The sequence below is a fragment of the Nansenia antarctica genome (genome assembly GCF_963989245.1).
Source record: "Nansenia antarctica genome assembly, chromosome: 5".
Taxonomy (NCBI): domain Eukaryota; kingdom Metazoa; phylum Chordata; class Actinopteri; order Argentiniformes; family Microstomatidae; genus Nansenia; species Nansenia antarctica.
In genome coordinates, this window is record NC_137690.1 from 54993637 (window position 1) to 55003679 (window position 10043).

Here is a 10043-nt window from a genome sequence, read left to right on the forward strand (position 1 = left end):
ACATTATAGAATTATAACTTGCATGACAGTGTGTGTGTGTGTGTTACTGTGTTACCTTCGCTCTTCTCCAGCAGTGATGCGATAACGGCCTCGTCCTCTATGGGGTTGAGGGAGCAGGTGGAGTAGACCATCCTGCCCCCCACCGCCAGCTGCTCCAGGCCGCGCACCGCTATACGGATCTGGAGACTGGACACACACACACACACACACACACACACACACACACACTTAAGAGGTGGTGCTTTGCCAGGAAATGGGCCGCTTAATATCACTTGGATCGATTCCCACTTTTCCACGGTCTCTTCCGTCACGCCTCATATTTAAATCCCCTCCTCACCCGTGGAGATGCAGGCTGTTGGCGGTCGTCCACTTCCTCCACACGTCAACGTTCTTCCTCATGGTGCCGTCCCCACTGCAGACACACATACAGAGCAGACATTACGAATAGAGCACAGATCGAATTTTTTGACAGACACCCATATCCACTAGACATGCATGATCCAGGGAATTCTCACAGTGAGAACTGTATACACATGCCCCCGACCCCCCGCCCCCACCCACCTCCCTATCTTCCTGCTACCCCATTCCGCCTGCCTCTCCCTCCCACAATGCAGACGCTGTTGTCTTTGGCACGGGGACGAGGCCTGCAGAGCTGTGGCCAAACACAGACTCAGCATTTGAGCGAGAACACTGGGAATGCTCTTTTAACCACAGAGACTGGTGTGGTGAGGTATGACTGCTGTGTGTGTGTGTGTGTGTGTGTGTGTGTGTGTGTGTGTGTGTTCGCTCATGCTTGTGGTCATGCCTGGTTTTCCCTAACTATAAACAAACAGTGTTCTGCCCTCTGTGGGAGCCAATCATACAGCGGGAGAGAAACGACCCGGCCACACGTCTCTCCCGTGTCTCGACCCCGACGTCGACCGACAAGAACACACATGTCCATATCTTTTACATTTTGGGCACTTAGCAGATGACTTTAACCAAAGCAACTTACAACAACTACATTTGTATAAGTAAGTGAATAATCTATCCATCAGTCAGCGTAAGAAAAAGTAATCTGTGCTAGGACCAGGAGATACAATGCTAGAAGAAGGAAGAATAATATATATAAATATATATTTTTTTCATTATTATTTCTTTATAGTAGAGAAGCTGTATAGGGGTGTCGTGGGGATGAGGAGTTCTTTAGGAGGGACAGTTAAGATTCTAAATCTTATCTTCTAAAAGAAGATAGAAGATAGGTAAGCGAGTCTCCCTCAGCTGGCTGAGGCATTGAAGCCCTTCTCTCCACAGCACCTGCAGGGGACGTCACAGAGGATGCGGTCGTAGAAGAGGACCTCCTTCCTGCCGTCTCTCTCCACCTGGAGCCGCGGGATGCCCGAGGCGTCGTGGTTGACCACCATGATGCAGGGGCTGTTCAGACGCTTGGCCTGGTGCACCAACAGGTAGCAGCGCTTGTTGTCCACATCGTTGGCTATCACAAAACCCTCTAGAGCACAGCCATTTTAGGGAGACAAAAGAATTCTGCATTTAATATAAGAATTATATTAATAATTATAATATGGAACGTTTACTGTAGCTTAGGTGTGTGTAGGGTGTAGTGCATGTGTGTGTGTGTGTTACCTGGGAAGGGAACATCCATGTCAGAGTGGAGCATCTCTATGAGCTGGGCTGTCTTCGACCCAGGAGCGGCACACATGTCCAGGATCTACACAGGAACATAAACCTCATTAGACTCCTAGGAGCTAGGGGGGAAGTGGCTAACAATAGAAATGGAACCGGGCCTTGCAGATTACGCATTATATGTATACAGACAGACAACAACCTGCTGTGCTTACCTTATGGTGGGACTCGATTTTCATTAACAAAGGGGGAATCATGCTGACAGCTTCTTGTCTGCTGATGTTTCCCTATGAGGACGAAATTAAGTTTAAATTCAATAACATTGTTGATTCAACACAACCATTAGATAGATAGATAAGATATATACTTTATTGATCCCAGAGGGGATCTTAAGACATTACGTTAATTAAGGTAATTAGGGGAAATCCTTTGCAGAAGGTTGCTCCAAACACGTTCGAAATGAGGGATTATTCTTTTTAAAACAAGGTAAGATACGGCTACGTGAGACTAGTCAGCTCCTGACTCACAGACTCGGTCTCGCTGACCAGGAACTGGTGGAACTTCTCCAGCAGGGGAGACTTCCTCAGGATCTTCCTGCTCATGTTGGTGTGCCAGGCCAGTTCATCAGGATACCTAACACACACGCACACGCACACACACTAGAGGTTACACACCCACACAGAAACACAGCTTGTGTGTCTTGTCTTGTCTGTGGTGTGTGTGTTGTCTTGTCTGTGGTGTGTGTGTCTTGTCTTGTCTGTGGTGTGTGTGTCTGGTCTGTGTTTGCATGCATTTTGATCTTACCAGCTCAGAGACTGGGGAGGCTCTATCTTCTGACCATCAATCTCCACTTCCTGGATCTCCTTGAAGTACTTTTCCTTCAGGCAGTGAAGGATCTCTTTGGCATGACTGGGTGAAGACAAACACAGAATACTTTGAGAATAGTTACTAGTGATGATGGAGATTTGCAGATTAGCATTGCCCGTCTACATTGGAAGCAGTGCTCTGGATAGTTTGATAAAAGGTGCAGAGGCCTTAGCCCGAGCAGACCGGACAACTGTACGTATGTGACTTATGTTAGCTGCTATGGGGATTATTGGGGAGTCCTACAGGTCTTAATAGTATCCGATTCCTGATTGTGATACCTGATTGTGAACCTAAAGTCATCTACTTCCATACGACCCAGAAGTAATTTTCGGACTTACAAATACCTTCCTATGCACACTCCTTGCAGCAAACATCATGTGATTGAGATTGATTATGCAAGCTGCAGATCTGCGAAACAAATTGCATCCATCCTTTGTGGGCGGAATTGAAGTTGCAGGGAATAAGCAGGGATATATTACACTGTTGCGTGAATTAATCACCCTGTCATATAATTGTATATTCATACTACGCTTAGCAAATCTAATACTTTTTTTTCTTTGGCTAATGAAACATTCATGTGCTGTGCAGTTTATTTTCCATTTTAGCTCTAAAATGTGTGAAATTTGCGGGTTTTGCTTTTGACTCAACAGAGAGGCTTACTTTGAGCATGCGCACAACCATTTTCCCCACTCAGTGTTTCATTGACAGGGGCCAGAACAAAACTGGCACCACCTCCACATATGATACTGGCCCAATGTTCAAAGTACGCCTCTCCGTTGAGTCCGAGTACATCCACAATTATACAAAAAAAACTGTTAAGAGTGTACACTCACAGGACACTTTATTAGGAACACCTGTTCACCCTCATTCATTCAGGTGGTGTAATGGTGTGGGGAATGTTTTCTTGGCACATTTTGGCACATTAATACGAATCAATCATTGCTTGAATATTGTTGCTGACCATGTGCATCCCTTCATGGCCACAATTTAAGCATCTTCTAATTCTTCTTCTCATGCTTCTACTTCCAGAATGATAATGCACCATGTCACAAAGCAACGGTCGTCTCAAACTGGTTTCATGAACATGACAATGAGTTCAGTGTTCTTCAGTGGCCTTCCCAGTCACCGGATCTGAATCGAATAGAACACCTTTGGGATGTGGTAGAATGTAGATTCACAGCTTGAAATTGCACCTGAAAAATCTCATAGGAATGTTCTATGCCACGAAGAATTGAGGCAGTTTTGACAACAAAGCCAGGCCCTACATAGTATTAGTATAGTGTTCCTAATAAAGTGCTCAGTGAGTGTATGTACGATGTGTACAGGGAGGAGATTGCTACAGAGGTGTCTACGGAGCCCTGCCTTTGTGGCAGTGCAGGCTGACGAGACAACAAAGTTTTGGGGGTTTGTAGAGTTGAGCATCGCCAGCTTGTTGACTGAGGCAACTGTTTATTGTTTAGATGTCTGCCGCATCTTTACTACTGTTTTCCCGTGCGGCATGCAAATTGGACTGGAAAAGTAGCCACATAGCAAGCTGTCATCGCTTAACAGAAAGCTAACATGTTGAAAATAGAAGCTGCATCCATCGTGCATCATTTCCAACATGTTAGCTTTCTGTTTTTCGCCCACGAGAAGGAGTTCCACATATTTCTTCTTCATCTTAAAAGATATTCTGCCAATAGGCTACGTCTTCACGTAGGCTACATCCAACTGCATTCATGACGGGTGATGTGTGTTGTTTGACTGTGGTTCCACTGGCATGCATCTGAGTGTTTTTGACAGTGACCCCACTGAAATGTTGGAGTTAAAAACGCCACCGCGCCACCGGGTAAACCCCCTCGGCAGCCTACACAGGTGAGCCTCGGACTCCACATACATAAAGTTGTGAGGTCCGCTCAGGCCACAGAGGGTCCCGTACACACCTCTTGTATCCAGTGATGCGGATGGTGGCCGGCAATGGTTCCCTCATGGCATCCATGAACTGTTCAAACTCTCCCTCTGGCACCAGCCCCAGCTCCTGGTAGTACTGCTCAAACAGCTTGTTCTCCTTCACGATGTCAGCGTAGCCAGCACCCCAGCCCTGGAGGACAGAGGAAAGAAAGAATAGGAAAGGACTTATTAGCCCAAGGGTAGAGTGAAGGAAGTGAGTGTTTGGAGGTAACCTCAGCTCCAATGGCATGCTGGGAGGGTAGATCAATAGGCTAAGCAGGGGTAGCTAGGACATGAACAAATGCATGGGAGCAATGAAGCAGACCTGTGGTTAAACATAGATAGATAGACTTTATTTGTCATTGTTACAGTACAGGTACCAAACAACGAAATTTAGGAGGGGAGGCTCCCCTGGTGTTTAAGAAAGGAAAAAAGAAACACATTTTGGAAAAAGCATAGATGCATAAAATCACAAGAAGATAAAGAGCTGGTTTACATCAATAGAGGCTATGTACACAATCCACTGTACTATACTGCACAGATAGTCAACTAGGGTTGTCATATTGCACATCTCCTTCCTTGAGGTAATCACTCATCTGAAATAACTAGACAGTTAGTGCTAAGACATTGTTCATGTAGTTTATATTTCGAGTATTCTCACAGTCCAGGGCCCCAAATGAACTGTCATTACTACAAAATCAGTTGTATCATGTATTGGACAGATGCTGTAGCTAACCAGCATCCAAGCAACAGGTAAAAACACAAATCGCACATTGTGTGGCAGCTCACGATATGCGTTTAACTGTGCAATGGATACGCCATCACGATCTAGGCGGTGGTCTGTGAACCAATTACGCTTTGTTATCTTGATAGAACACTCGGCATGATAGTCATTGGATGTTAGCTAGCATTACTACACGTATGCTAATAGCAAACCTATGAGTTGCTGCGAAACTTACTGCGTTATCTCTGTTGTCTCTTCCACCCGGCTTGCCATTGTTTTGAGGATTTTTCTGTCTATTTCTGCTGTTTTTCCCCATGTTGGAACAACAGACGACCCGGGATATATACCTGCGAAACGTGTTCAGAATGGAATGAAAACTATTGATCTAGCAGCGTGATTGAAACGCGATCGCTGTTCTGGTTCAACTCGTGCGCTGGCCGCTGACGCACACTCTGCTCGCGCACCCATGTGAGACAGGACCAGTTTTAGCGGCCTTTGAATTCGCCTGATAAAAAAATATCGTAGAGCAGTGGTTTTGCCTTGTTAAAATGTTAAATTAAAATTTTGGTGGATAATTTGTCCGAATGGAAATTTACTCAACATTTGAGCATTAGCTATCGGTGGGGTGCTGACTGATACCACTGACATACATGCTATCATTGACACACCCGTACGTCATCTTAGACTGAGCTTAGAATTCTACGGTTCTATTTCCGTTTAGGGCAGTTCAGAGATATTGAGCGTCAACGTTTTTACATTCCAGCATTATGTTTTGTGAGACGGAACCTTTGTATTTTATTAATGACTAACTAAAACATTTCAACGTTTTAAAAATAACACCACACAGGCATTTAATAAACACCTAAAGGATCAGATCATGTTTTTTTTGTTTTTTTGTTTAAATAAACATCTCCAGAAAAAAACGTATAATTCCAACGTCACGAATTATTAAATGTTGCATAGTGGTGATTTTGCTACATTGCATCCGATTTAGAGTTGATAATGATTGTATGCAAAACAGAGTAACTCGATTGGTGTATTCATATCAACGCTCCTCCTTTCGCTGTTCCGATTGGTGAATGGGGCTGAGCACGCCAGTTCGTTGGTCGTATGTTTCACACAAGTGACACCGAAGTGACACCTGAGATTAATTCAGTAGAGGGTGATGCGGTATTGGATATAACACTGCAATTATTGTTTCGACGACTTATTAATAACAGCTGTAGACATAGAATTTCAATTGCATATCCAGTCACTATGGACGATATCATCTCGAAGCTGTTCTCCTCGGAGCCTGAGGAGTTGTATGTTTTGGACCGTTTAGCTTATTTCATGTGTTTCATGGCAGCATGTACATTCTTTGTGTTACTTTTTGAGGACGTTCCCTATGGCAGATACGCTTCAAGCAAATATGGATTTCCTGTCAACGTGAAATTCGCCTGGTTCGTTCAGGAACTACCGGCATTTGTGTTGCCACTGTGCCTAGTGCTTTGGACGTCTGCTGCAAAAACCACGCATCTCCCCAATCAGCTATTACTGGCTATGTATTTCGTCCACTATGTGCAAAGGTAGAGCAGTAGCAGTCACTTGATATACTCCTGGGTTTGTCACCTAATATGTATTATGTTCTGTGCAGTTCAGCTGTTCTTAGAATAATAAACAGAATCATTGATTTAGAATTATACGACTAAATGCCAGAACAGCTCTCACACACATTGGTCTGCCTGAACTGTTACATATAAAGGGTGATGTGCAGGCTGTCAAGATGTCACTAGAGCTGTCACTAAAACGTTTACTACAGGTGGTGAAGTGACGAATCATTTTTGTTTTGTTTCAGATCTCTCATTTATCCGTTTTTAATCAGAGGAGGGAAACCCACACCGTTTGTGTCTTTCGCCCTGGCCTTTGTCTTCTGCATATATAATGGGTACATGCAGGTCAGATACCTGACCCACTATGCTGAGTACCCTGCAGACTGGGTGACACACCCCTGCTTCATTCTAGGTAAGACTGCTATATACCACTTTCTACTTGTCTTAAAGTAAAATATTGAGAAAAAAGCCTACCTTCCCATATAAATACAGCCTAAATCTGATTACAAGGTGTTTTTGTAATAACAATGTAACTGCTGTCTCCATTGTGTTGTGAAATTGCCTGGGAACTCAATATGATAATCTTGAGCTAATGATATACAAGAACATTTTATTTCACCTCATTGGTTAGTAGTAATACGCAATGGCATTCTAAGCTTTCCATTGGTTTATTTCCAGGATCTGTGCTGTGGTTGGTGGGTTGGCTGATTAATGTTCACTCTGATCATATCCTGAGGAACCTAAGAAAGCCTGGAGAGGCTGGCTATAAGATACCGACAGGTAAGACATGCTTCTCTCCAATCAACACCAGTGTCTTCCTCAAGGAGTGATGGTGTGAATCCCCTTGAAGTACTTCTTATCCAAAGCATGCACTAAGAGGAGAGAGAACACAGCTTATTCCTCCATGGTAATAGACTATAGTACCATGGCCACCCTGTCCCAAGAGCTCTGCACCTTTATGGCACAGGCGTATTTGCCCTGTAACCAAGATGTCGCTGGTTCAAGCTGTCTGTTTCCCCCTTAAATTGCTACATAGGTTTTTCGGCCTTGACTTGGAGAAGTACAAATAGCTGCCCTGGTCTGTCAGTGAGTCATTACATGCACTACATTCATGAGAGAGGGGGGGGGGGGGGGGGGCTCCCCTGACGTTAATTGAGTTGGACAGCACGTTGTAACATATTTACATCCGTGCTCTGCTGTCTGAACCCACTGTAAACCGTCCAGGTAGGCTACAGTTGTTACTATAGACAGCTGTTAGAGTGGATGCCGTTTCAAAATAATATGTCTACTTCTCAACTTATAGTGTATACACATCTAGGTCGTTTAACTGGTCCAAAGTTGACAAGTAGTATTCCTGTGCACTGTGAGATGATTCCAGAAGGCTTGAGAGGTTGCTGTATATTTCACCTCTGAGAGCATTAATTTTCAACTGTGCAACAGATGGTAGATTCTCGCCAGAAATATTGCATATGGTAAGGAAACTCTGTTGTGCTAGATGAGTTCGGAGCCCGTGGCGTGGTTACACAGTGAGTAGTCTCGCTACAACACAGCACCTTGTGCCTGAGGGCAACTTGTGATGAACTAGTTAAAAATCCTCCACCCTGAGGCCTTGTAGGAGAGACTGGAGAATGCAGTGGGATGTGTCATGCCAAATGAACATCCAGGCACTCCTGGAATCCTGTCAGGCATTCTCACGAAGTGGTAGTGGACGAACACACAGGCTGTATTCAAATAGGTGATGACCCGTCAGCCATCTTTGGCCGGTGTGAAGCTGTGTTCATACCTATTGATGTTGCCTCACTTTATAATGACCTCAACACTCCAACGTCTACTTTCAACAGTTCATTGTTGAGAAGAACACTGACTGAGAATGTTCCAGATTTTCTTCAACACAATGAATTCGGATTCTGAAAAGCGGCCATTCATCAAATATTCCAAACGGTTCCCCTAATATGGCTGCTGTTCCCAGCTCCGGAGAACATGCATGGTGTAGCGACTCTGTATAAGGCCCATGAGCATCTCCACCCTGCCGATGCTACAATATGAGTGAAAGTGTCTGTTTATGCCTGTTTTGATTCCATGGTTTCGCTCTGTAGGTGGTCTGTTTGTGTACGTATCTGGAGCCAACTTCTTCGGGGAGATAACAGAGTGGGCGGGGTTCGCTCTGGCTGCTCATTCGGTCCACAGCGCATCCTTCGCCATCTTCACCCTCATTGTCCTCTCCAGCAGAGCCGTGGCCCACCACAGGTAACAACCACCCACTGCTGTTATTACAGTCCAGTATTACGATTGATACCAATGTTTCCATACATAGACAAGACTGTGGCGGGCCGCCATAGTCTCATTTGTCCTGCCATAGTCTCATAACAAACCGAAAGTATTTTTAGCGCTGTTTTTTGTTGTTGTTGTTTTAATATGTGGTCCACCACTCACAGTCTCACAATATCCTGTGGGAAACACTCGATACTAACAGTAACTCCTGAAGGCTTTTCTGTCTGATGCTCCCATTTTGTTGTTGCTTTAGTCTCCTTATTGCATTCGGTATACTGTAAGTTGCTCTGGAGATGATGCAAGGCTAAGTTACTCAATGAATGCCAAATGCCATACTTCACCATCCAGTGTAATGTAATGTTGTGGTTTGTAAGCAGGAGTCTGAATCTACAGAAATATGTATAGATTACGTTGAATACTTGCATTAGCCTACTGAACATTCATTCAGAATATGCTCTTGTTTCAATAGGTGGTATCTTATGAAATTTGAAGATTACCCCAAATCCAGGAAGGCTTTGATACCATTTGTGTTTTAATGGACAACTACGATGGTGAACTATGATGGTCTAACATCTATCAGCCTTGGTACCATTCAGCCCACCACCATTACACAAACTGGCTGCTGTCTACATTGATAGACAGTTTTTGTTTTACACTCAAGAGGGACCATGAATGTCACTAAATGAAAAAGTTGACAATGAACTTTGTTGAGAAGAAGTGAAGAACTCTACAAACAACGCTGCTGTCAAGGCTTCGTCTGAACCACCATCAACACACATATTCACTGACGACTGATACTTTGATAAGGCTATCTTGTTTCACACTGAACCGAGCAACCTCACTCGGTTCAATGATACTGTATGAAGGAGCTGTCTTCAGTTTTTTTTAAAGAAAAACTGTGTGGTATACTTAAATAAATTCTGTATGAATGAATTGTAATTAAATAACGATCTACTGTACTAGCAATAACCGTTTCCTCAGTTTTAGGAGCCTTCGTTTGCACCTCCACTCCATCCGTCTCTCCACTCCATTCTCTC

General features: G+C 44.1%; 2 protein-coding genes across 2 annotated transcripts in view; one reads left to right on the forward strand and one right to left on the reverse strand.

Annotated features, from left to right (window-relative positions):
- nsun2 (NOP2/Sun RNA methyltransferase 2) overlaps positions 1 to 5557 on the reverse strand; it is a 10884-nt gene extending 5327 nt beyond the window's left edge. The window contains exons 1-9 of the mRNA XM_080530908.1: positions 5379 to 5557; positions 4413 to 4570; positions 2428 to 2532; positions 2151 to 2256; positions 1839 to 1910; positions 1624 to 1708; positions 1297 to 1489; positions 338 to 412; positions 56 to 186 (exon numbers count right to left, since the gene is read on the reverse strand). Coding sequence (XP_080387034.1) covers positions 56 to 186; positions 338 to 412; positions 1297 to 1489; positions 1624 to 1708; positions 1839 to 1910; positions 2151 to 2256; positions 2428 to 2532; positions 4413 to 4570; positions 5379 to 5459 — 1006 coding nt within the window. The 5' untranslated portion in view covers positions 5460 to 5557. The remainder of the gene's footprint in view (positions 1 to 55; positions 187 to 337; positions 413 to 1296; positions 1490 to 1623; positions 1709 to 1838; positions 1911 to 2150; positions 2257 to 2427; positions 2533 to 4412; positions 4571 to 5378) is intronic.
- A 747-nt stretch (positions 5558 to 6304) lies between these two features.
- srd5a1 (steroid-5-alpha-reductase, alpha polypeptide 1 (3-oxo-5 alpha-steroid delta 4-dehydrogenase alpha 1)) lies at positions 6305 to 9824 on the forward strand. Its single transcript, XM_080530916.1, has 5 exons — positions 6305 to 6711; positions 6981 to 7147; positions 7414 to 7515; positions 8832 to 8982; positions 9476 to 9824. Exons 1-5 carry the CDS (start codon positions 6401 to 6403, stop codon positions 9540 to 9542), a joined length of 798 nt encoding a protein of 265 aa, XP_080387042.1. The 5' UTR covers positions 6305 to 6400; the 3' UTR covers positions 9543 to 9824.
- Positions 9825 to 10043: the final 219 nt, after the last annotated feature.

Bases quoted from the DNA above. Each gene is read 5' to 3' on its own strand.
- srd5a1 (XM_080530916.1), top strand. From the start codon at position 6,401: ATGGACGATATCATCTCGAAGCTGTTCTCCTCGGAGCCTGAGGAGTTG. The intron at 7,148-7,413 runs GTAAGACTGCTA...GTTTATTTCCAG, and splicing joins ACACCCCTGCTTCATTCTAG to GATCTGTGCTGTGGTTGGTG. The intron at 7,516-8,831 runs GTAAGACATGCT...TTCGCTCTGTAG, and splicing joins TGGCTATAAGATACCGACAG to GTGGTCTGTTTGTGTACGTA.